Source organism: Maylandia zebra, linkage group LG9 (genome assembly GCF_041146795.1).
Source record: "Maylandia zebra isolate NMK-2024a linkage group LG9, Mzebra_GT3a, whole genome shotgun sequence".
NCBI lineage: Eukaryota > Metazoa > Chordata > Actinopteri > Cichliformes > Cichlidae > Maylandia > Maylandia zebra.
Window position 1 is genome coordinate 27,517,996 of NC_135175.1, and position 27,909 is coordinate 27,545,904.

General features: G+C 42.5%; 1 protein-coding gene across 2 annotated transcripts in view; it reads right to left on the bottom strand.

Annotated features, from left to right (window-relative positions):
* The window catches only part of gpr158a (G protein-coupled receptor 158a), a 93,410-nt gene extending 70,910 nt beyond the window's left edge, over positions 1-22,500 (bottom strand). Inside the window, exon 1 of one of the 2 annotated variants that reach the window (XM_004551870.4) lies at positions 21,127-22,500. In XM_004551870.4, coding sequence (XP_004551927.1) covers positions 21,127-22,004 — 878 coding nt within the window. In that variant the 5' untranslated portion in view covers positions 22,005-22,500. The remainder of the gene's footprint in view (positions 1-21,126) is intronic. The other variant, XM_004551871.4, reaches the window with a different exon arrangement.
* Positions 22,501-27,909: the final 5,409 nt, after the last annotated feature.

The following is a 27,909-nucleotide window of genomic DNA, read 5'->3' on the forward strand; positions in this document are numbered from 1 at the left end:
TTGTTATTTGATCAGGATGAATATAAACACAAACCCTGCTCTGAAGTGAGCGGGCGAATCAGCGCTGTTATCTATTTAATCAGGCAAAACCTGCAGCTGCTTCCCTGCAAATAAATCAGCGGCCGACTTTGCACTGACCTTTAACTCCTTTGATGCCCGTTTGAACACTGACATTCACACTGGGTTTATTTTGTTATAGGATTAACAGGAAACTTTGGTCTCCCAGTTTCCAGGATTTGTGTTTTGCGTTTAAAGGAAAATTAGATTTTAAACTATTGACCCTGACCCTGAACTAGTATGGATATACATCATATACCACCGCATTAATCACCTAAGTCTAAGTTCTCATTGTCATCGAAATACTAACCCTAACCCGTAATCTGACCTTAGGCAATTAAAATATGTAATTTGTATCTTTTTTATACTGACACAACATCATATACAACATTTTTTTTTCCAAAAAAGTCTGTTTTGCCTTTCTCCTGAAACGATGGGATGGTTTGATCAATTGCTCGAATGATGTAGAAAAGTGCTACAAAAGTGTCAAAGTGGTTTCTTTGTCATGGTCCTGCGGCCATGACTCAGTGACTTTGTGTTTGTGTTCTTTATTGTTATTACTTTCATTATTATTCGTGGCTGTTTTGGGATGGTTTGTCTTTTGGGATTTTAGATACTGGGTTCTGGGGTTGTGCTCCCTCTATTGGTCCCTGGTGTTAGTGTTCCCCTGTCTCGTCAGGTTAATCAGGTCCAGCTGTGTCCCCCACCTGTGTGTGATTTCCCAGTGTCTCTCTGTGTACTTATAGTGTGTGTTTTCCTCTGTTCCTCGTCGCGTCGTCTGTGTTCATACTCTGTGAAATCCCCTGCGTGCTCTCCCTGCTGTTCTCCCTTCATGTTCAGGTTTGCTACTCCTTGGTGTAGTTTCTCCCAGTTTAGTTCATCCTTAGTTCTGTTTTGCCATCTCCACTTTATGTTTGGTATTGTTAATAAATCGCCCTCACGTCTAAATAAGTAATGCATTTGAGTCCTCCTTTCCACTCCTCACACGGCCACTGACCCGAACCGTGACAGTACGACGCGACCACAAGATGGACCCAGCAGCGCTTAATCCGTCTAAGGAGCTACGGGAGAATCTCATCGATGCCACACAGGAGCTCATCGACCTGTGGCTGGAAAACCCGGGTGGCAAGTCCCAGCGCGCTATAGAGAGGCGGCTACAGCGTCTTGTGACCGGTCTCCCATGGCTTCTAGGCTCGCTTTGTCCGTGGGAGCGGGAGTTTCTCCTTTTGGATCTTGGACTTCACCCCCCGTCTGCATTCACTTTCGAACAGCCCGATACGGTGAGTGAGCGGGACGCTTTGGCTTCCCCAGATTCCGGGACTTTGTTTTCTGGGGCTATTCAGAGCGGGATGGGAGACAGTATGGGTTGCTTACCTACCTTCGTGGTAACAGATCCTTCCCAAGTGGGCGTCTACAAACCCTCTGCAAAACTGACGGACTGTGTCTCTGCCGCTCCTTCTGAGCCAGGACTTTATCGCCATTCTCCGGCTCAGTTCTGTGTCCAGCCACAAGCTTCCCAGTCTGTAGCTCAACCGTTAGCCTCGCTAAGGGCACAATTACCTGTTCTGCTGCCGCTCCAGTTAGCCACTCAGCCATCACCACCGCTAGCATCGCTACAACCCATAGTTCAGTTAATGGCTGTCACAATTTTCACACTGTTTTTCCACCGCTGTTTCTGAGCAGGGAGAAGAAATGTTTCACAACGGACCTGTTCCTCAAAAGCTGGCAACATTAGTGACCGTTACTCGCTCCGGGGCTTCCCCAGAGGCTGGGTTACAGCCCTCAGCTTACTCTGGACCCCTGGAGGCCGAGATGCCAGCTGTGAACTGCACCGGGCTGTCACTGCCTGAGCAGGGTCAGTGCTCTGCGCAGCTGCGGCCCTCCTTATGTGTGCCAGAGGCCCATGTGCCTACTGGTTTTGTTTCATGTGTGCCAGAGGCCCATGTGCCTACTGGTCTTGTTTCATGTGTGCCAGAGGCCCCTGTGCCTACTGGTTTTGTTTCACGTGTGCCAGAGGCCCGCGAGCCTGCTGGTTTTGTTTTTTGTGTGCCAGGGGCCCCGGTGCCCACTGGTTCTGTGGCTGTTTTCGCTGGGGGGCCCGAGGAGCCCGTCCAGCCTCCTGTTTCGCCGGCTGGGGGGCCCGAGGAGCCCGTCCGGCCTCCTGTGTCGCCGGCTGGGGGGCCCGAGGAGCTCGTCCAGCCTCATGCCACGTCGGCTGGGGGGCCCGAGGAGCCCGTCCAGCCTCATGCCACGTCGGTTGGGGGGCCCGAGGAGCCTCACACGGCCACTGACCCGAACCGTGACATTCTTAATGCAAGCCTCATTTGTCTATTAATACACATTCATGCTCAAGTCTCTTTTTTATGCCAAACCACTTTTAGTATTTAGTATATTGCCTAAACAGGGTCCCGTTATACCGGCGGGCCATTATTATAACATTATACTACGGGCTTTGTACACTAAAGGTGACATCATCACACCATGAACTCCAGCTTTACTTTACCTACAGCAAAACGTCAGAGGTTACAAAAATTGAGTGGTGCACAATCAGCCAAAACTTGGCTCATTTGCAAGATCAAGAACATCCACATTAGAGGAGCCAATGTTCAACCACTAACTTTCTGATTAGTAAATGCCTCAATCTTCCTCCTGAGCCACAGTCAAGCCCAGAGTTCATCAGAGAATTAAGACAACTTCCATCCATCCATCCATCTTCATCCGCTTTATCCGAGGCCGGGTCGCGGGGGCAGCAGCCTAAGCAAAGAGGCCCAGACCTCCCTCTCCCCAGCCACCTCCTCCAGCTTATCCGGGGGAACACCAAGGCGTTCCCAGGCCAGCCGAGAGATATAATCTCTCCAGCGTGTCCTGGGTCTGCCCCGGGGCCTCCTCCCGGTGGGACATGCCTGGAACACCTCACCCAGGAGGCGCCCAGAGGGCATCCTTGTCAGATGGCCGAACCACCTCAGCTGGCTCCTTTCGATGTGGAGCAGCAGCGGCTCTACTCTGCACCCCTCCCGGATGGCCGAACTTCTCACCCTATCTCTAAGGGAGAGGCCAGCCACCCTTCGGAGGAAGCTGATTTCTGCCGCTTGTATCCGCGATCTCGTTCTTTCGGTCACTACCCACAGCTCGTGGCCATAGGTGAGGGTAGGGACGTAGATTGACCGGTAAATTGAGAGCTTCGCTTTTACACTCGGCTCCCTCTGCACCACGACGGACCAGTGCAGCGTCTGCATTCCTGCAGCTGCAGCCCCAATCCGTCTGTCGATCTCCGGCTCCCTTCTCCCATCACTCGCGAACAAGACCCCGAGATACTTGAACTCCTCCACTTGGGGCAGGAACTCATCCCTGACCGGAGTGGGCACTCCACCCTTTTCCGGCTGAGAACCATGGCCTCAGATTTGGAGGTGCTGATCCTCATTCCCGCTGCTTCACACTCGGCTGCGAACCGTTCCAGTGCGAGCTGGAGGCCATCACCCGATGAAGCCAACAGAACCACATCATCCGCAAAAATCAGAGATGAGATTCTGAGGCCACCAAAGCGAAAGCCCTCCGCCACTTGGCTGCGCCTAGAAATCCTGTCCATAAAAATTATGAACAGAACCGGAGACAAAGGGCAGCCCTGGCGGAGCCCATCACCCACCAGGAATGGGAACGAGTCCGACTTATTGCCGGCAATGCGAACCAAGCTCTTACAGCGGTTGTATAGGGATCGAATGGCCCGTAGCAATGGGCCAGACACCCCATACTCCCGCAACACCTCCCACAGGACACCCCGAGGGACACGGTCGAATGCCTTCTCCAAGTCCACAAAACACATGTAGACTGGTTGGGCAAACTCCCATGCACCCTCAAGTATCCTCGAGAGGATAAAGAGGTGGTCCAGTGTTCCGCGACCAGGACAAAAACCGCATTGTTCCTCCTGTATCCGAGGTTCAACTAGTGGACGAACTCTCCTTTCCAGCACCCTGGCATAGACTTTCCCAGGGAGGCTGAGGAGTGTGATCCCCCTGTAGTTGGAACACACCCTCCGGTCCCCCTTCTTAAAGATGGGGACCACCACCCCGGTCTGCCAGTCCACAGGTACTGCCCCTGATCTCCACGCAACATTGCAGAGGCGTGTCAACCAGGACAGCCCTACAACGTCCAGAGCCTTCAGGAACTCGGGGCGGACCTCATCAACACCAGGGGCTCTGCCACCAAGGAGTTGTTTAACTGCCTCAGTGACCTCGCTCCCGGAAATTGGCGGGTCATTCCCCTCATCCCCAGACTCTGCTTCCTCCTCGGAAGACGTGTCAATGGGATTAAGGAGGTCCTCGAAGTATTCCTTCCACCGCCCGACAATTTTCTCAGTCGACGTCAGCAGCGCTCCGCCAGCACTATACACAGTGCAGGTAGAGCACCGCTTTCCCCTCCTGAGACGCCTGACGGTTTGTCAGAATCTCTTCGAGGCAGTCCGAAAGTCTTTTTCCATGGCCTCTCCGAACTCCTCCCACACCCGAGTTTTTGCTTCAGCCACTGCCCGAGCTGCATTCCGCTTGGCCTGTCGATACCTGTCGGCTGCCTCCGGAGTCCCACAGGCTAACCAAGCCCGATAGGACTCCTTCTTCAGCCTGGTGGCTCCCTTCACCTCTGGTGTCCACCATTTGGTTCGGGGATTACCACCACAGCAGGCGCCAACCACCTTGCGGCCGCAGCTCAATGCAGCAGCTTCGGCAATGGAGACGCTGTACATGGTCCATTCGGACTCAATGTCCCCAGTCTCCCTCGGAATGCTGTTGAAGCTCTGCCGGAGGTGTGCGTTGAAGATCTCGCAGACTGGGGCCTCTGCTAGACGTTCCCAGCACACCCTCACTACGCGTTTAGGTGCACCAGGTCTGTCCAGCGTCCTCCCCCGCCACCTGATCCAACTCACCACCAGGTGGTGATCAGTTGACAGCTCAGCCCCTCTCTTTACCCGAGTGTCCAGAACATATGGTCGCAGGTCTGGTGATGCGATTACAAAATCGATCATCGACCTATGGCCTAGAGCGTCCTGGTGCCACGTGCACTTATGGACACTCTTATGTTCGAACAGGGTGTTCGTTATGGCCAAACTGTGATTAGCACAGAAGTCCAATAACAAAGCACCGCTCGGGTTCAGATCAGGGAGGCCGTTCCTCCCAATCACGCCCCTCCGGGTCTCGCTGTCGTTACCCACGTGAGCATTGAAGTCTCCCAGCAGGACAACAGAGGGACAATTAAGACAACTTGCCTAATAGAAATCCCCCTAATTCTGCCAAAATAACTATGACACCATCAATGAAATCACCAACAACACCTCTGAATTTCTTCTGTAGTATCAGGCACCTAACCTTCACAGTAGATGTTTTTAAGCCCTGAAAGTTGTATGGTGTGGTGGTCTGAGAAGTTAACCTCTTCAAATCTTTGTCATGGTCCTCTAACCATTCCTGAAGAATATTTGAAGTGCGGCAGTACGCCTCTTCCATCAGGAAAATGTCTGCGTCAATGCTTAAGGAGTTAATATTAGTCAGTAAAATCTACATAAACGTTGGGAACCAAGCTTAGCCAGATGAATTGTGACAACCGTAGTTTCCGCCATTGCGTCTTTGTTTTGATATATATTGTGCATGCATAAAAACACATAACAACAAATTATATCTGATTTCATATAAACACTGATTTATTTATCATTTGCTGTAGAGTGCACATGTAGTTCATTTTTGTATCTTTAACATTTTAAAATGTCATTATCTTATTTTACAAGCTTATTTCTGATGTGTATCAGCGCAACACCAATGCTGTGTCTGGTTCCACTTGGTAAATGGACTGGTTCTTATATAGGGGTTTTCTACTCTACAAACCTTATCCAATCCTATCCATATTCACCCATTCATACAAGCACTGTTTTCTACGGTGTTGTTTTTTCTTCTTCTATCTAACATGCAGACTGGAGCAGCTCGGGGTCGAGCCACAAACCTTTCAGTTAGTGTATGACCTGCTCTACCTCCTAAGCTATAATCACTTTATAGCAAAGATACCCCACAAGACCTTTTGGGTATGCTCTAAACCTCAGCTGTCTACACGTCAGAATTTGGCTTTAAATTTTAACTGGCAGGAGCTATGCTAGCAAAGCTATTCACCTCATCTATTTTAGTGTTGTGGCTGATTGGTGATTCATGACTGAGATCTGTTTCAGGGTGTAGATGATGAAAGTTTCAGCTGATCATTGGCTATTAAGGCTTTAATTAGTGCCCAATGATTTGTTAATGCATTTCGCCCCTGGTGCCACTTTGTTAAAGTGTCATGGTCTGGAGAACACTGTTATCTGCAGCCTGTTTTTAAATGAACAACCCTCTTCACATCTTATTCAACTTGTTTTTGTAATTTAACGTTAATAATAAGGCATTTTGACTGATGACAAACCTGTATGTAAAAGAGTTGTTGATTAGATATTTGGTACGATTCTGTGGTTTCCATCATATCATACAGTAGAGTTGCACCAACCACTAATGATCAGAATCAGAATACTTGAATAATCCTTAAGGAAAATATGTGGGTTACAGTTGCTCCAACACAGTAAGAGTAACAGACTAAACTAATTAAATAATACGATATATTATAAAGGTTACAGATCTCTATGTAGTTTAGATTGATGACTAATGTAAAATTAGTTATGGCTTCATACATTAGCAACCTAGTCCTAGATGGCAGTTAGCATACTCTGTGCTCACATGAGCTGGAACTCATACAAACACCTTGTCCCATACTGCTCAGTTTTGAGACCAGGCAAAAGTGTGGTTTCCATAGTAACACCTTGGTTGAACCATGTCTTGCTGTAACTAAACAATACACAAAACAGCAGGTGGCAGAAGATGCCGTCAATGTTGACATATCACTTTTTGGGGAGAATAAAAGACAGAGTTCATGGTTTATGTAATTTAACAAAAAGACAAAAAACTAATGACAGAAAGCAATAAAAAAAAAACTGCACCTGTGACAAACTGAAAGTGGGAGAAGCAGCAGGTACCAAAGGAAAGGCAAAATTTACTGATCCATAAGCGTTAAAAAAAACTGTGGATATTTCTGAATGTCATAGCAGAAGAAAAGACAGGCAGAACTAGCAGCTTTATCACAGGACTGTAACCGGCTTACAGTCTTATTATTTCCATCTGTGTGTTTAAACTGTCCACCTGTTCACCATATAGTGCCCTATATCATGCCCACACCATTTTATAGTGGTGCTCAAAATCTCATCTGTAAACTTCCACTGTAGTGCACTACAAAATCATCACACGTACCACGCAGGTTCTATTATGCTTTTGTGTGCAGATGCAGTTCTTATCATTTTTATTTAAATGCTGTGGGGAGATAAGTTTCAATTGCACTGTGCAATCATTCAGACATAGCAATCCTGAGTTATCCCTGGCCCCAAGTATGATGCAGATGTTCTGCTATTGTTTTGGTGACAGATATCTGGAGCAAATGTATCATCAGCTGTCTGCACTTGTTCCCTAGTTAGTCCAAACGCCATATGAGTGAAAAACTGGACAATTCAAACAGAGCCAGGCAATTCTTAATTTTTGGTTGGCTGACTTTGAGTGGATAGAAACCCAGTATGTACAACATTAGCTACCCTTCAGTTCCCCCTTTCTCATGTTAAATCTCTTCCTCATGTATGACCTTTGCTTGTTTCTGGACTTTTGTAAGTCCCTGGCTGGAAATAGTCACTTCACTGACTTTTTCACTGTGAGAGCGCTGCCCGTTTTGGATGAAAGATTCCCATTGTGTCCCAGTTTTCTGCATCTGAGTCCTCGAACACAAGAGTTCTTCAGCACACACACACACACACACACACACACACACACACACACACACACACACACACACACACACACACTTATTTGAAACAATACAACATGAAATGAAAAAAAAAATCAAAGAAATATCAAAAATAAACAGGAGGGAATATTACTACACATTAATAAAACCATCCTTAGAACATGGTATCTAATATTGTATCACAACAACCAAATCTTTTTTAGCCTAATATTGAGAAATGAACTTACTATGCTAAATAAGAAATTAACTATCCATCCCTCCATTTTCTTCCACTAAACAGATTCAGGGTACTCGGGGACAGAAGGTCACCCCACCTGTCATAAAGTAAGACAGGTGCATATCCTTGTAGTTAGTGGGGTAAGCTAAACTAAGTCAAACTAAAGTCCATCATGTAGATAAATCAAATTTATTTAGGGAATTATCTATTTGTTGTTATCTATTTATTTGGCCACGTAAACTGTCATTGGTAAACATGACAAGTGATAATGCCAAGGCCATCTTCGAGCCTTGATGGTTTCATTTAATGCCGGGATTCCAAACAAATCAAATTACCGCAACTGACACACAGTATGAAACATTGTGGAGGCTCAGCAGGCCTACAGCAGTCTTTGTCCATCTGGTAATCCATGCTAGAGTGTTATCACTTATTTAGCATAGTAAGTAAAAGCTCCAGGGTCAAAACAAGCAGCTAAAACTTGGGGATGTGTTGCACTGGTGTTTCCCTGTGCATGAATAGACTAGTTGTTTGTCCCAAAAAAACAAAATAAAAAAATATATTCATGTTATCAAAATAGCAATAAAAAATAATAATGTACACGCATACACAAATACTGCTGCTCTGGCATGTTCTCCAGGTGTATAAGAGGCGGTTTACTATTCCCGGTTCCCAGTGGACACCAGGTGAGTGCAATGCTCTCTTTGCCTGTACCTCTGTTATTAATAACTGCTGCTCTGGTCCTGCCTTGGGGCAAACTGACCTCGCTGCTTTCTCCTGCACTGCTGGTTGTTTCGTGTGAGAAATTACATGCAATTCTCTGTTATATAATAAGGATTGGAAATGTCGCACTGAAACACAGCAGACGCACAAGAATACGCCGATTTGTTAGTGATGGAGGAGTCATGAAACCGTTAGTTTCAGTGGCAACTGAAGTAATAACATTTGCTTAGGTTTTGCATTTGAAAAGTGAGTCTGCACAAAGAGGAAAATAGTCTGCAGTCGGCTTCTCTTTTTTTCCCCTTCTGCTCCCAACTCCCCAGGCAACCTTTAGCTTCCCAGTCAAAGAGGACATATGGTGTATAAAATGGCTTTTGGGGGGGGAAAAGAAAGAAGAAAATGTTGGAAACGGTGGTGTTGACTGGGTATGTGCTGCACAAAGACTGGGTCGTAATTGAGAGCAGCAGCGAGGAGCATGTGGCAGAGCCATCATGGTGGCCATCAAGGCCCTCGGGCATAAAGACAGGATTATCACAGAGAGCAAGAGATAGAGGTGCCCAAGGAAACAGAGTGCTTTCTCCTTTCATCCTCCATTCTTTGTGGGTCTAAAGGCCAGGCCAGCAAAGAGAGGAGCATCCCACCAGCAGGAGTCTTTCTGACTGACTCTTTCTGAGCTAATGTTAGCTGCACAAACATTAAGAAGCTGACTGTAGATATATCTGCATAATAGCTTATATTCACAAAAGGATATTCATCAAAAGATGCTTGCATTGAAGGCCTGCTTGTGTCCTCTTTGTTACAAGTCAGTCTTAGATGTATTCATCAGTGAACACTGAATTTCATACGCTTTGAGCTATAGGTCTCAAAGCAGAAAATAGACTCTGAAACTGATTAGCCTGTTTAGTCACAGGACAGGATGCTGCAATATATAACAACTTTAGCTAGTTTAGGGCCTTACACAGACCTAAAACAAACCTACTTTAAAAAAATGTTTAGTTATGTTAAAACAATGGGAAATTGATAGACTACCAAATGTGAAATGTTACTTATACTTAACAGCTGTCTGGTGTAAGTGTTCATTGCATATAAGCACTGCGATACCTAAAATTACAGGTGTTGAACTCCAGGCCTCGAGGGCCGGTGTCCTGCAGGTTTTAGATGTAACCTTGATACAACACAGCTGATTTAAATGACTAAATTACCTCCTCAACATGTCTTGAAGTTCTCAAGAGTCCTGGTAATGAACTAATCATTTGATTCAGGTGTGCTGACCCAGGGTGAGATCCAAAAACTGCAGGACACCCGCCCTCGAGGCCTGGAGTTCGACACCCCTGCTTAAGTCTTCAGTTTACAGTTACAGCTAATTTCTCAGTTTCCAACATCCTCTTATTTTTTCACTCCTATTCTTTCAAATACTAAAATTTCTTTGTTTGAACATTTTTAACTGCTAGCTAACATTTTTTAACTAAGTGTGTAAAGAACAGTGTTGGGACTAACGCGTTATTAAGTAACGCGTTACAGTAACTACGTTATTATTGTGGTAACGAGCACGGTAACTAGTTATTATGCCAAAATCAGGAACGCGTTAGTCGTTACTGGGATTTAGATAGGGTCGTTACTCGTTACTTCGTGTGGTGGCTATCGCGGAGCTTCCACAGATTCAGTAACATTAGCAAGTGGTGGAGGCAGCAGGTGGATGAAGGAAAAGGGACGCAGAAGGAAAAGAGACCCGAGGCGGCCACCGGTCCAAGTGTGAACTGAACTTCAGGTAAGAAGTTATGACCTGCAGTCTCTCTGGGTCAGATATGAACCAGGTTTAGGTGCAGTTTATTTTCGTTATTCTGACTTTTTCCGTACTGCGTGCTAGCTAGCATGACGGAGTTTCTATACAGCTGGGTGGTGCTATGAAGTTAATGATGTTGAACTTTATTTTGTTCATAAGTTATTAGAGTTGCCAACCGTCCCGCCTGGTATTCAGAGAAAATATTACGTGTTTCTTATTGAGGTGAAAAGGAACAGTTTGTCCCGTAAATCAGCTACAATGAAAAAGACACAAAGCTGGAGTTTTCCTGTGTCTTTGCTGCACAGCTGCCTCTTCTTCTTTCATTCTCTCCCTCCCTCTCCCGTTTCTACTTCAATCATGAAACTGATCAATGATCAGCTGATCGGCTCTCTTGTTTGTTTATCGCTCACTTTGCGCCAGAAAGAGGAAACCAGCGGATGTCGCGCTAAACAACAGCAGCACTTTTAAGCTTGATCAGCTGTTGTTAGAATTTATTTAATATTAATTTCTAGTATCAGCTGATGTTTGCTGGAGCCACAGCTGTAAAGCTGCTGGTCATGATATGGTTTGGTTATCTGGTGAGAGGGAAACATGAAGATGAAACCAGGAGATGTCCTTACTGGATCATCAGAGCTGAACAGGTGATGGAGAAACAGGTTTACCTTTTAGGTGACATGAATGAGTTGAAGGGAAGTTATGAACTGTTTCTGAGAGACAAATAACCCCAGGATCCTTTTTTAGGTAGCTGACAGCTGGTAACTGTGCAGGGGCGGGTCTAGCAAAGTGTTTCCAGGGGGGCAGGTAGGGCATTAACAGGGAAAGGGGGGCACAAAGAAATACTTTTCTTTCTTATTCTTATTTAAAATGTCTAGCTTTTAAAAAATAATTATCTGAATCTTACAACAAACAATTGATAGATTGATGCATATATACCATCAAAACAGTGTACATCACTGTCACAACAGCGTTTATTTTCATTCAAAGGCTTTATGATTTTTCCTATAATGGTGGGCCAGTCTCTAGTCAAAATGCCCGGGCCAATTTTCTGTCCCAGTCCAGCCCTGTATGCAGCTCATCTGCAGTCTGGTGTTACCTACATCTTCCTATTCAGAAGGCAGAATTTCTGAGTTCTGAGTACAATCGAAAGCACCACGACTGCAGTTTTTGTGTTGGATGTAAAAGGCGCACATGACTCTGTGACGTAGGCTAGAATCATGGCAGCAGTCAATGACGGTCCAGGCGTGGAATTTCTCTCGTGGAAATATGAACATTATCTTTTCCTTTCTATTGGTAGGTGGCACAGTGCACTTGTGGCAAGTAAGCAAGCTAGAAGACTGGCAAAGTTATGGAAGCAACACATTAACAAGAGAATTCTGAGTAAAACCAAAGTTACTTTCCCTAGTAACTAGTTACTTTGAAAGTAACGAGTAACTTGAAGTAACTGAGTTACTTTTGAGAGAAGTAACTAGTAATGTAACTAAGTTACTTTTTTAAAGTAACTTACCCAACACTGGTAAAGAATAAAAAAAACATATTTAATATATTTAAGTCTCTTCTTTTCATTGTGCAGGGTTAAAATTTCAAATGTTTACTACAAGCTCCTCCACAATCAGAAGCTGAGCAATTACATTTGGCACATGGGTATGATGTCATCACGTTGCCTATCAACCACTTACTAAAATGCTAAAATGACCCATTAAGCTGTGTACACACTAGAAACGATTTCCTTATCACACGCTGCTTTGAAGTTGATGGTGCCATTCCAGGCTGTGGTTGCCTATGTGATCCTCTCACATTTGTTCTACCAAGTAATATGTCAATGAACATTATTGTTCTCTCGCACTGGCATTTGCTTCAGTTACTCACCTTAAAGTTGTGAAAAGTTTATCTTAGGTACTGCCCACTTCTCATCATCAGCAGTTATTTGCCCGTAGTGAGTTGAAGTTGCAGAACGTTATTCACTTTCTATTCACGTTCTAGAAGATCTCATTTACGCTCTTCGCTGCCTAATGCCTCTGTAGAGAGGCTTATCCATGATTTGATAGCTTAGCACAGCTAACTGTTGCCAAAAAATTCAAGGTCAAACTCAAGACACAAGAATTGGGGTTCCAATATCTACCCTTCTCATGGTAAATACAAGCCAATTGGAAGGTACCATAAATTCATAAAGCACCTTGTTTCAGATGTGTAGACACTATCCCTTCACTATTTAGATCACTAGCTAAGAAGCTAAGAAGCTAAGAGCTTCTTAGCTAAGAAGCTAGTGATCAATAGTTTAAAAGTTTACTGATTGTTTTAAAACTGCTTTATAGACAGTTATCTGGACAGTTATTGTACAGTTGCAAGGTTTATTGATAAAGCACTGGTAATGGTTAATAAATACTGTACATCACATCTATACGCATTGTCGGATGCTTGTTATGACATTATGAACAATGCTGGGCATCCTCTGCACATGGCCATTAACAACCAGAAGAGTCTGTTCAGTGACAGGTTGCTTCTCCCCAAGACAAGAACTAACAGACTTAAAAACTCCTTTGTCCCACACACCATCAAACTGTTTAACTCCTCTCTGGAGGGGAGAGGGAGGGGAAACAGGAGGACAAAGGAGGGGGGAACAACTAAACTGTAGTGCCTCTTCACCTCACTGTACAATACCTTGTGCAATACTTTTTGTAAATAGTCAATGGTGCAATAGACCTCAATACTTGAAATGTGTAATTCACTTGTATTTTTTATTTTTATTCCTATTTATTATATTTATCCCCTTCGTATATTTTATTTATATTTGTCTCTGTATTTATATATGTGTGTGTATGTGTGTGTGTGTGTGTATATATATATATATAATATTCTGTAACTCTGAACTTCTGTCGGTGCTGTGCTTTTTGGAAATCGAATTTCCCAGAGGAACCCACCCGAGGGATTAATAAAGTTCTATCTTATCTTATCTTATGAAGCTGAAACTGGTTCTTGTAAATTAAGTGATATTTAACCTCCCAGTTCCCTAGCAAAAAAAATAAAAAAAATCAGTGTTTGATTATTCTGTGGAGGTTAAAGTCCAATGACTTAATCGGTGGGCATGCTGTACACTGCCTTCTGCATGCTCTATCCACGTGGCACCCTCACCTAATGTAGGTAAATATTTTGAGTATTTTTACAAAACACATCTTGAGCAGACCTGTGCTACATGTAACAAAGTGCAACTTTGAACGATGGAAGTATTCACATACTGTCTGGAACTGAAGCAAAACATTCCCTTAAACCAAAGTTAATGCAAAAGAGATGAAAACACAAAAGCTTAAAAGTCATCCTTTAGCAGTGTAGCCAAAGGAGTTGCAAGCCTGCATGAACTTGCATGCACATATCTCCTACTCTGGGTCTCGACAGGAACACGGTGCTGTCCTTTTAGGAGGGCACAATTTGTGCATTATGCCGTGGAACCATCACAATGCAGGAACCCGTGCAGCTTTCTCAAGGAAAAATGTCCCTTACGTGATGGAAATGCATTAAGCTAACAGGACACGTAGAAAATGTGAGTCGAGCCGCCGGGCACGATGCTGCTTGTCTACCATTATTTCAGTGCAACCTGGGTTATTTTATTGAGTCCTGTCTCTGGTCATCAAAAAAGACACAGCGCCTGCGGGGAAGTGGCTGTGACAGAAAGTGAATAAAGACTGCTTCTTCTTCAGAGTGCTGGCACTTTCTCTTATAGTCGGTACGCTCGTGTCATTAAAGGAAAAGTTCACCCCAAAATCCAATTTCTGTGTATTTTTTTCTCCCTCTGGCTTGTAGCGCTGTTTATCCATCTAGATTGTTTTGGTGTGAGTTCCCAGTTTTGGAAATATATTTGCTGTAGAGATGTCTACCTTCTCTTGAATATAATGGAAGTAAATGACTCTTGCCTTGTGGTGCTCAAAGCAACAACAACAAAATACAGCTGCAGCGTCTCTTTCCATAAATCACGACCGGATACTTTATAAATATATTGCAGGCTGAATATAGGAACTATTTTTTCTAGTGTCCACATTCACCTTTTTTTAACTAACCAAGTCATAATTTTTGGAAAGAGACATTGCTGCTGAGTTTTTCTAAATGTATTGTTGGTTAATCGACTACCACCAATGCCATGTAATTCTCCTATATCTCCATAACTGTGCAAATCACACCAAAGCAATCTAGATTCATAACCAATGCAGGAATAGTTTGATGAATTTTGCAGTGGACTGCCCCTTTAAAACCCTTCTTCCAATGAACAAACCAAAGTAAGACGGAGGTATGTTAGCGATTATGAATAAATGATGATAAATGATCATAAAGCATTTGAGCTACAGAACAGATTTACTGAATGAACTACTCAGTTCTGGGTACCTTTCTTTTCTATGTAAAAATATGTACCAAATTGTACAAACATGAACATTTTCCTGACAGACAAGATGAAACTGGAGCGATTCTTCCATGGCAATATTGGAGAGATACACCAAAGGACCAGCTGCAGCACTTCTGTGTATTACATATCACCTATCCTAAAGCTGAATTTCCTTCTATTTGTCGTCTTCGCTGAGGGTTATGTTGTCATTGTAATTGTCATGTTTATTATAAGTTATCTTCTGTAATATCTTCCTGTATTTTTGTCAATTTATGGAATCTAACAACAGTCCAAATCTTTATAAATTCTCCAAACGCAGCACAGCACTCAGTCCTTACTCTGTTAGACCAGGTCATTAAAGATAACCTTACATAGTTATTAGCAAAAAACAAATCCTACCAAACAGCACTCTTTAATACCTGAGTAGCTCGATTTTCCTTAATGTTGACATTTACTGGCTGAAGGCTTTGACAGGCCACCTTACTGAGCAGCGGAGTCCCACTGACGTCAGCAGTAAGAGAAGCAGCGCCTCGGGGATATTTAACCCCTGCTTCCTCCAGGTCGCACTCAATGGAAAATCTACAAGGTCGGACTCGTTTTTGCTCATCAGGTTTAAAAGCTTCCTTCTGTGTGTACAGTTTAGTTTTCTCCTTGCTGGTATGCTTAGCTGAAAATCTAATTTACCTCTTGGATGCACTTTTTTTTTTACTCCTACCACCTTTCATCTCAGTTTAGCATCAAACATTATTGCATTTAGCCTCGGGAATTGTGGGATTTTCTTCCTATTTGTTTCTGGATGGAGTCCATGGAAGCAGATGCTGCTGGCTCCTCCTGGAGCTCCAGGCCTCCCACTCTGTTACATGCTGGGTATCACAAAGCACTCGGGCTGTCCAGACAGAGCTGCATTAATAGTAAAATGAGAGGCAAAGCAAAAACGTAGAGGATCCTGCACATAGTTAGAACTTATTTGGCCTTTTTGAGAGATAAGCTGAAAATGCATACTTTTCACCATTTAGTTTTGCTTTTAAGCTTCATTTAATCTTGCGTATTCCTGCTGCTGCCGGTGAAACTGCCTGAGCTCCAGCCTCAAAGCAATTAAGGTCTGTGTTGTGAAAGGTGAGCTTGAAGTAATGCGCCTGCCTCACTTTCCTTCCCTTACTTTCTTTTGTTTGTTCTAACACTTTTTTCTTTATTTGTGCCTCTGCTGTCATGAGTTTCTATCTGAAGTTAGAGTGATCTGCCAATTAGGACTACAAAGTGTCATCCTGAAGAATGTCTGAACCTCCACCAATGGCATTCACACGCTCACACACACAGATACACACTGCACACTTGGAAACAGCCAATCCTCTCTGTGCGGGCTAAGCTGTCTCCCCTGTGCCTTGAGCGCAGCTGAAGAGACAGACTGGAAAGGAAAGAGACGAAGTGCGAGAGGTGCGATTTCTTGCACCTTCGCAGAAACAACAGGTCGATCTATCGCAAACGAACGTCCGCACACTTCTGCTTCGACAAGTCACATAAGTTGTTTAGCACCTGCACGTTCAACAAGCAAAAGGGGCGACGTGGGGGGGGGGGGGGGGGGGGTAGTCTCGGTTTGTGTTAATTTCCATATGCCAGAGCCACGAAAAAGTCCAAACGAGTCACCTTGCTGCTTGCACCATCATCACCCTAAAGAGGAAGTGACTGAGGCTGGAAATAAAGACAGCCCGTGCAGGGTTGTTGTTCTACATCTTTCATTATTAATTCATTGTTGTATTGATTGTGTATTCATCTGGAGGGGAAGCGGAGGAGAACTGATGTCTGAGGCAGCTATATTAGCCAGCACTTCCCTTCCTCTCCTGTTTCTTATCTGGCAGGCTGCTGAGGCGCTGGGAGGATGCAGGGTGAGCCGCCTGCTATTCTGATACAAGCGTCAGAGGAAAGATACAAACCTGGAAAAAGGGCACGACAATGTGGAAAAAAAGAAGAGCTTGACCAGAGATGGGCAGTAACGCGTTCATCTCGCGTTACTTGTAACCCGATTACTTTTTTGAGTAACGAGTAAAGTAAGGGATTACTATTGCAAAGAGGGTAATTAGATTACTGTTACTTTCCCGTAAGCACGCTGCGTCACTGCGTTACTAAAACCGTGATTTTCTTGCGAGAGTGTCTCATGATAATGACGTAAGCGAGTGTGACATCGTGGCAACAGCTGTGTGCAGATCAACAATGGATAATATATGGAGTGCGGGAGAGAGTATGAGCATGCAGCGTTTAAAGCGTGGAAGTACTGACCTTACTTTGAGTTTGATTCTGTAAAAAGTGACAAAAACATTGGCGTCCGTTGTTCACTGCGTGGGAAGAAAACCCCTAAACTTCCAAGCAAGCACCGAGTAATGTGAAATTCACAGAGAAACTCGCAGATTCTTCAACTGACCAGGGTAAACCTCCGCCTACCCCACTCCTGCTGTACAGGTGAAAATAGAGCAAAAGGACCGCTAGTCTTTGATTTTATTTATTTTCTTCTGTGTTTTACTTGCATTTATTTGAAAGACTGAGTGTAAACACAAAAAAATATTTTATTTTTTGTGCTGGAATGTGCAGAAAATAGGTTTAAATGTTAAACTAATTTCTTCCAGTCAGTGAATGTTGCATATAATTAAATTTTTGCTTGATGCATAAAGTTAAAAGATTAAAACTAATAAAACAAGTTTTAAAAAAAGACTTTTCCATTTGATTACATTTTGTATGATGGATTATGCAGAAAAAGTAGAATTGGGCTGAAAGATCTATTTATCACCTATTCATGTTGTAAATCGTGTTTTTAAAAAGTAACTAAGTAACTAAGTAATTAATTACTTTTGAAAATAAGTAATCAGTAAAGTAACGGGATTACTTTTTGGGGAAGTAATCAGTAATTAGTTGCTGATTACTTTTTTCAAGTAACTTGACCAACACTGAGCTTGACTGTGCAAAATATGTATTTCAAAGCCAAGTGGTACACATGAACCAAGCTGACTGTCAAGTTTTTCAAGACCATGCCAGTGATTAATGAGAACAGCATGTCCTTTCTTAACAATTTTAATTTCTTTCTAACATTTGGGTCAACAGGAGAGAGAGAAGGAAACCAGACAGAAAGGGTAGTGAGAGGTTCAAAAGTTCTACTGCAATATTTCTCCTAGGACTATTCATCTCATCTCCATGTGTCCTGTTATATTTCAGGTTGAATCAGCACACATTTGATGCAATCTTTGAGATCCTCTCATGGAAAAAAGATGAGATTTGGTGAGTATTGACTTCATTAGTAATGGGGTAGTTCAACACTTTTACACAGTGTATACAAAGCCACTGCAAGAAGCCAATGAACCGGACTAATCATAAAGGTTGAAACCACTAGCCTGGGTCTGCAAAATTCATCTGAACCTCACTGAATGCAGCTGAAAGTACACAATTGATTAAAACTGCTTATGTGGCTTGATTTAATATGGCTTGGTATCAATCAGAAAAGCAACATGCATTTTTGAGAGAAGACTATTCTCACGTCTGTGAAGGTTCCCAGTCATCCAGGTCATCGTAGTCAAAGGAGCTTGCAAAGAAAAGCGTCTGGACTTCTTTAAGTTACTTGAAGACGTTTCACCTCTCATCCGAGAAGCTTCTCGGATGAGAGGTGAATATTCTCACATATTTATGTTCAGAGCAGGAGAGGAGAGATGAAAGAACAACAGATCTTATGCAAATGTTAAGGACTAATACTATTCCTCCCACTTCATCCTGCTTGGTAGCTCAGATCGCAACCTGATTTACCTAACCCTCTACTGTGTCCCTCTAGTCAAGAAGCAGCCTCTGACCCCACGGATGGTGAGTATATGGTCATAGGATGCTTTTGTGGCCCTGCCAGGCCGCTCTGAGGGGAATGGTTGGCCAGTCCTCTGTGAGTCGTAGTGAGAGGACATTGATGGGAGCGTAAAATTGATCAGTCTACATAAATTTCTGCACCGACTCCATAATTCCAAAGGAACAACAACAAATCATGTGTAACAAAGGACATCAAAGCACTCCTTAAAAAGAAAACGAGGACCTTCAGAGCTGGCAGTATGGAGGAGAGAGAAGCTTAAAGTATCCTAAAGAAATCCATCAAGAAGGCATGGACAACTACAGGAGAAAACTGGAGTGGAAAATCCAGCAGACCAACATGAGGGCAGTCTGGAGTGGCATGAAGTCCATCATTGGTTTAAGACCAACAAACAGCGCTGCAGTTGAAAACTGTGGAATTAACCAATAGACTAAATCCGTTCTTTAATAGCACAAACCTATGTGCTTTAACTTTGGAATATTTAAAGCTCCTTAGTTTTTCTTATTTTTACTCTTTTTTTTTAGGGAGACTTTACTTTTTATTTGAATATTTATATTTAACTTATATTAATGTCTGAAACAAGTCTGATACCTCAGTGGAAAATAAGGACACAAAAACTAAAAAGCAGCCTAAGGAGGCCACTTTTGGACTGCAACTGACTGTAGCAATGGGGTTTTGTAAAAAATAAATAAATAACAATAATAATTAAAATAAAAACAAATACGATATACTGTTCACTTTCAGTCTCTTTAGCATTAAGTGGTTCTACGCTGTTTTGCTAGCTGCACTGAAATGGGAAAATCCAGCTACTGGCCATAATTTTAGGGTTTTTAGAGCATTTTCTAAATGAGGACTGTGTGGGGGAGAGCCTGTTTGAGTCTGGTGCACCAGACAGACAAGCTGAAGTCCGACACTCTGATTTTTAATCATCAGTTAGGGTGTAGTTAACAAATGGCGTGTAAATTAGCCTTTATACATGTAGTGTTTCATGTCTACTTTAAGAGTATGAGGAGATATTTAGAAGATTTTAATGCTCCAAGAACCAAGAAAAGCACTAAAATGTAAAAATTCTGATTGGTAAAACACTTAACTGTAAATTATGGTATAGATTGTACTCTCCTGTTTCTTTACTGTTCTTTACAGACAGCTTTTCAGGGATTTCACACAATACAAATACCTATACATCGCCTGCAGTGGGTTATGGAGAAGGCTTCAGCTGAACTGGTTTAATAAAAATGTCTGTAACTCAGATCCTTTGGGGACAAAAAATCTCCAAACAAAAAGTCTGGTTTCACTAATAAACTAGAGTTGGTGTGTCAGACAGGTTTGACTTCAGGTTGCTTTAGTGGGAGTCTGAGCTTTGCTGTGAAGCTGCTCTGAGAGGATTTAGTGTGGGATAACACCAGGTAGCTGATAGCCTATTACAGTATAATCACTGAAGGTTTTTGCTCATTTGCAATCCGTGCCAGCCTGTGAGCAACTAGAGTGTATCAATGAAAGATTCATTGAAGGCAGTACAAACACAACTAGTGATCTGGATTAAATATTCATTGAGGAGATGTTAGTCGGGATCCTATGGAGCTTTAACACTTGACTCTTTCAGTGCATGTCACTATTGCTGGAATAAAACATGGCTCATCATAGCATCGAGCTGCAGCCGAGGAGGTTTTATGGTTTGGAGAAATTCAACCAAATATCCTCATCTGCTGCTGCTGCTGAGCTTGTTTTTCTTACGGAACTCATTGCAGATTTAACAGCCTCCTCTCTTGAAGAAGGTAAAAGAAAGGGCACAAGGCATTTCCTGAGTGCATCCCCTGTGAGTTTGAAAAATGAATTAGGGCCTGCAGCCAGAGGTTTCCACCGCTGTTACATCCAGTAACACCCTGGGTTATTTTTAGCATCCCGCCGTCTTGTCAGACTGGAGGAGAGAAGAAACACCCCCCCCCCCCCCCCCCCCACCCTCATGTAACAAGAGGAGGCTAGTGGGAAGCTGTAAGGCAGGTATGATCACCTTATAAAGCTTTATCCAGGTTTGGAGATGTAGTGGAGGGTAAGCTCACCTGAGCACACCTTTAGGTTGACAAAAAAAGTCATTGTTACATAAATATATTGTTCTGCTGAAAAAGTGAAGGCGCTGCACATTTGTGTTAGGCTTTGGAAATGTGGTTTTATATATATATATATATATATATAGATAGATAGATAGATAGATAGATAGATAGATAGATATGAATCACTTTTAGACTTTGTGTTGCATATATATTGTGTTCCTCCACATCATAGCGCAGGTTTGGACCCTCTGTGCTTACCTGAATTCAGGAGCCAGGTTGGATTTCAGGCCATAGAAGGCAGCAGATAAGGTCAAAAGCCAACGGGGAACAAAATTCCCATTCTCACACTCCAAGTAGGGCGCAGACCATCTGACGTGCGTCTTGTCCGGAATAAAACTCTCTCCTCTTTTCACTGAATTGTCCACCGATCTGAAATCTTGGCTCAGCGCTCTTTTATGGAAATTGGGGTTCTTCCTGTCTTTTATTTCGTGGTACCACTCTGTCTCTGCCGTGCGGTTGTGCAGATGTCGGTGGGCCATGCTGGAGAGGTCTTGGAGTACTATTTCACCGCCGGCCCTGGTGGCTTGAAGAAGCACCGAGGGCCCCGGGAAGGATGAATCCCCGCTAAAAGTAACAACCGCCCGGTGAATCTTGGCGTCTCCCTCCAGTATACTCCTGACTAACGCGTGGTACCACTCAATGTCTCGCCGGAGGTTGTGCTCCCTGGACCTGTTGGCTTGCAGGATCATGTTGAGGAAGTTTGTGGCGTGCAGCACCGTATCCAGCACGCTGCTCATGGAGTAATGCGGGGTAGCGTGTGACCTTCCCCGCAGAGAGGTGAGCTCGTACTTTCGCGAGCAGTTGGCATGCTTTAAGGTGGTCGAGTCCCCGGTGTGTAAAAAAGCCGTGACGACCCTGGGTAGAAGCTCGTCTGTCTTCTGCGGCAGCTCCGCCGTCTCCCCGGCAGCGTGATGAGGCGCACGGAGATGCGCCAGCTGCCAGCGGTGCGTCTGAGCGCCGTGAATCGCCTCCCGTGCCCCGTTATCCTCCCCGTGCCCTGACCATTCCGCGTATTTATGGTTTGATCCGATGACAAATCCAACTTGCAGCAGCAGCGACAGCCGGAAAACAGCCATCTCCCTCAAGAGAGCGACCACAGATGTTTGGGGGATTGCTGCTCGGAATTAACAGTGTCGTCGGGCGAGTGTGCTGTAGAAAAAACACAGAGAACCTATCAAATTGCCCCGCTAAACCATCGCTTCACCACTTGTAGGATATTCTTCTGAGCTCCACGCCTCTGTTCTTGAAATCACAAAAAGAGGGAAACCCGCCAGGAACCCCTTCCCTCGTCAAATGCCTTCTCCTTCCTCACAGATGCCTCATACAGCTTGTTGATGTTGAGTATCCGCTTGCAGCTGTTTCCCCCCCACCTCTCTCTCTCCCTCTCTTTCACACACTGTAGACAAGACTGTGTTGGCTTTGCTGTGCCGCGGACGTTCTCCTTCTGCGTGTAGGCTACACAGACTGAATCAAAACGAGGAGGAGGGAGGGGTAAGGGGCGGTTATTATTATATTTATATGCTTTTTTTAGGAGGCACCGAGTCGAGGAGCTTCTCACTTGGATGGCAAACGCACTCCGCCCTCTTCCGACCACAGCAAGCATTAAGCAGGCCTATAAAAGCCACGAAGAAGCAACATCAGGATCCGTGCGCTTTCAAAGCCCGTCGTCTTCGTCGTCTCATAGGGGCTCCAGGAGCGCCATTGATCCGCGTGTGGCCGCTTCTTCTGTCAATCTCGGAGCGGTGTTTGGTGGAGCGGTGAAGGAGCTGTCCGGCGCTGAAACCGATGAAGCACTGAAGGAGCTGTCCGACGCTGAAACAGACAAAGTCACCCTCAGCCGATTTATCACAATCAAGCACTTAATTTTAGATCAATTTTCGGAGGCTAAGATTTTTTTTCTATCATCAGTGAGGGGAAAGCTTTATTAAATACGATTTGATTCATGATTGTAAACTTTTGGAGCAAGGTGCAGACTGGATTCATCTTTTCTTTCTAAATTTCTGCTATCTTCAAATCTGAAAGCTGAAATGCTTCTGACTAAGAATTTATCTGCGTTTCTCTGATTTTCACCTGCTTCCACAACAATTCACCTGACCTTCACATTTAAAAATATGCTGGTGTATTGTTGGATAGATGAATAAGTGCACCACCAAATCTGAAGTCATTTGGATGAGAGGTTCTCATGTTTTGGCTAAAGGTTTTTCTACAATAGAAATTAAAGCCAAGCCTCCAATCTCAGTTTAACCACAACAACAACGTGCTGCTCACTTAAACCTTGTGATGATGCCTGTGTTGGCTTAAGACTTTCTTTTTTGAGTTGTTTTCATCTAATATATGATTGTGTGTTTTCTGATTGGTTTCATTGTTGTTTATATGCCTGCAGTAATCTTTCCAAGGAGCCCTCTGTGTATAAATAGTCCTGTCTTCCCTTCAGTATGGGGCACAACATGCATCCGTCATGCTCAGCTGTTAGGTTTCCAACTGTGTGATCTTCAGTTTTTGGATTTACTTTGTTTCTGAACTTTGTTTATGGTCTAAAAAAAATCCATGCCCTCTTTATCACGCCTTTTGGTCCAAAACTGCACTGTTGTGCAGGGAAGTAAGAGCAGGTAGAAAAGTTCTGACTTTTCCAACATTTTGTCACTCTTTTGTTCTAAGATTCCAACTGGTTCCTCTAAAATACAGCTGGTATGTTTGGGTTTAATTTACATAAAAAGCCAGTCTGTGTCACTCATTGTTAATATTTAGACAGGCACGCACAGACACACACAAACACACACACACAGTGAATCTATCCTTACCGCACTTTTAAAGCAATAATTTTGTGTTTACCTACATTTGATGAGTTTAGGAGATACAACTGAATTGTAGGTACAAAAACTGACCACAAGATAACTGTGTTTAACTTTTGGGGGGCAATAAAATGTCCCCAAGCTCTAAAAACTCTATATTTGGACAATTTCCTTTGTGTGTTCCTCAGTCTGTTCCTCTCAGTCTTTTCCTGACCTAAAATGTAAAACAAACAAAAAAAATGTAAAAACAGAAAGAAATTAGAAAAAATACACATTTTGGTTATGTAAGTTGAATGAAAAGCTTTTAATATTTTCTGCAGTATTTCTGTCTTTATTTCTGTGACACAGTGGTGCAGAAGGTAACAGCAAAAAGATTCTGGAGTTGAACTTTCATGAGATCTTCAGTCTCCCTGCGAACCTAACATGCATGTCCAAAGCCTTGCATGGTATGCATACTCAAGACATCACTGAATGCACACATTAATAAGGCATGTAGACACACCTATCATTCACATTGGCATGCAGTAAAATCAAATGTGAGATCAGAAAACCTTTGAAGCTTTGGTTAAAATTAAAGAAGTGCTATGCAAATACCCGTTCACATTTGAATAAATAACAAATATATGTAATATATAAATTAATGTGTCCCCCTGCCTCTAATTTTACCCACTTTTTAAGAGCTTTGATTAACATTATGGTACAAAATTTTCACCAGAGGTTCAAGTGCAAATAAGCATCATACAGTAGTAGTGCTTTAGCATGTAACACCCCAGTTACATCTCAAAATATATAATTAGGTGCTGTATTTTATGAGAGAATAAGTTATCTTTTTTTGCAACATATTGTTTTTTTTCTATAAATTCTAATAAAAACTAGTGTTAGACATGTAAAAGTGCACTAACAGATGTGGGATTTTACTACACAGGAAAAAGAGGAACATGATGAGTTTTTTTATGTTATCTCCAATCCCTCTTCTTATCAGTTGATGCTCTCACATACACCCACACTCTCTCCAGCTCTGCCTTCATCCTGGGTGTAGGGCCATCTCATGTCATGCTGTGCAGTCCAGAGGCATCTCGCCTAGGAAGCAGGGCGAGGGAAGACAGGCATGACGGAGGGTGACAGAGCTGTGCAGCAGCCATGAAAGATGCAGAAAGTTAAAACCAGAAGACTTTTCTTTTTGGGGGAGGGGGGGTTAAGTTCTACTTAGAGTAAAGCTGAATCCAAGGCTCCTTACTTCTCTTCCTTTGTTAAACTCTCCATATCTGCAAGTAAAGAGCCGACAACAAGACACCGGCAGCTACCGTTGCAGCACCGCTGTACACAAAACACTTGCTCCTAAGCAATCTGATTAGCATTCACTCTTTACCCTAGAGTGGAAAAAGCAGTAAGAACCTCTTTATTCAGTTTATCTGTCCCAATTCAGTGTGTTGTTTTATTCTTTGGAAAGTCTTCAAATAAGAATACTCACAATTTACATTCCAATATTTAAAGTTTATATGCACACTAAATGTTAACCTATCTGCAGCAACAAGCATGAAGCATATCTATAATTAAGTTATTTCCTTTCTGTTTGGTCTCCAGCGGTTTATAGTTCTGTGCAAAATGCTACAAATGAATGCAACTGAAACAATAGAAAAATTCTAAACATCAGTCATGATCACAAGGATGGTGGTGGTAGCTTTGGTGGACATAACGCTTCCTTTTGAGGTGTGAGCCATCTGTATGGGTTCTTGCTTTTAATGCGCTGCCAGTTGGAGGCCATTATGATGAATATGCCACCAACACCACTTCCTGAAACTGAGAAATTGTAGTGCAGCTTAATTATGGACAGTTTGGAATAATGTGACATTTGAATGGCATGTAAATGAAGTAAAGGGTGGGGGGGGGCAATTGTGGCAGCTTTGCAATTTTTTTTGAGTCCCGATTGCTTCTGAAATCTATTTAATGGTAATTCAGGGCACTATTCAAAGCCACATACTGGCAGCGGTGGCTCAGGAGTTAGAGTCATTCACTAATCAGCTCCTCCAGTCTGCATGGTGAAGTTTCCTGAAGCAAGAAACTAAACCCCAGATTGTCCGTGATGTATCTATCGATGTGTGAGTGTGATAAATAAAGGCCTGTATGAATGAGTGGGTGAAAGGGGCTTGTAGTATAAAGCCCTTTGAGTGGTTAATAAGAGGGAAAAAGCACAATATAAATGCCACTCTTTATTGTCTAACCAGGCAGCGATAAAAAGAGTAGAAAAATAGACATTCACGTTAGTAATTCATAAACATTCATTTAACTTTTGCAGCGATTTATCCAGATAAAAGTCATCTTATCTCTCTGATTATCTTAATGCAAATAATGGCATTAAGATAACTATCAGGATTTCCTTAACTGGTAGGTTTTAGACAACATCACACGCTCGCCTGCCTTAATTCGTCATGGCATATATTCAAGGTGCTGGAAACATTCCTTGGAGACTTTGGTCCATACTGACATGATATCATAATACAGTTTGATTTGCTGGCTGCATTTGATCCATCGTGCAACTCTTCTATTCCTTTACATCCCAAATAAGTGTCTTTGTGGGTTACTTTTGCCTTCCTCAATTTTAAACAAACCATAAACAATGCAAAGTTTTTGTCTCAAGATTTTTTTTAAATTACATCTTCTCACTAAATGCAGCAAACGTATTTTTTAAAAAAAAGATAAAACTAGTTTGGTTTATCAATTAGTAAAATTACAAAAATAAAATAGTCTCTATATTGACGTTTCTAACGTAAAATAACAGAAACATTTTATTTACTTTTACACAGAAAAAATATAAACATAATATGCTAAGATGCTTTCTTTATTTAAAAGATATAACTACTGAAAACTAGCTTTATGCTGTACAAACATATCAAAAATGTGATGAAATTAGTGTAAAATAACACAAAGAATGACAGAGGAAAAAGGAATTTTACTGTAATTTAACATTGGTTTGTTTATTCATTAACAGACATGTTGTGAAATTACAGAGGTTATCACCACAAAACTGGTGGAGAAATTGTATCAATGTTTTTTTATGAGTGTATAAAATCTGCAAGTATTGTGTCAAAAGCTATCATTACGCTAATTTCACAGTTGATGTATTTCATATTACCAAAATTGGTAAAAGTTTAGTAAAGTAATAACAATAGAAACTATTGAACCAACTCTTCCCTCTCATGATATTAAGAGGAGAGCGGACTTGCTAGCAATGCTAATGGCTGAGGTGATGTTAGCCGTTTTAGCTTTTCAGCTACCTGTACAAAATAATTAGCATTAAGCAGTATGCCTCTTTGGATTTAGACAGATTTATCTATTTACCTATTTAAGTGTCCCCTGTTCCCACATTTGTTATTCTTTCTCTCGGCAGATTCATTATGACTTGTTGGTGTCAAGGGCTAGTGAAAAGGTGAGTTTGCACCATATGCGTTTTAGGGATGTTCAGAAATTACACTTATATTTACGTGAAAACCCTGAAAGATTTTATATATATATATATATATATATATATATATATATATATATATATATATATATATATATATATACATATATATATATATATATAATGAAATTTGAAAATATAGAATGAAACACTTGAGTATATAGAATGAATGAACCTCATGTTTAGAGTTGAGGTTTTTCTGAATTTTCTGCCTTTACAAAATGGCATCAGCTGAACTATTTCAGTATTTTGAAGATTTTGAGTCTATATTGCGTCAACTTGAAGATCACATTTTCATTTCTAGCTCCCAGAATATTTTTTAAGGATTTTTTTGTTAAATTTTTTTTCTTTTTTTTTACGGTGCACATTGTGAGATTTTGTTTTAATAGTTCAAGACCTTATTATGCAGGGGGGTGGCTCTGGCTCAGGTAGAGCAGTTTGTGTACTAATTGGAAGGTTGGTGGTTCAGTCGCTGCTGCCCCAGATACTGAACCTCGAGCTGTACCCAGTGCATACACAGGAGTGTGAATGTGTGTGAATGTTAGACAGAAGGCACTTGGACACAGAATAACATGCTTGCGTGAATGGGTGTGTGAATGGATGAATGCGGTATGTTGTATTAAGCGCTTTAAGCGCTCAAGTAGACATAAAAGTGCGAAGAAAAGCATTATATTAGAACCAGTCTGTTCACCATTTATCATGCACCCAACAGTAGTGAGATGCATA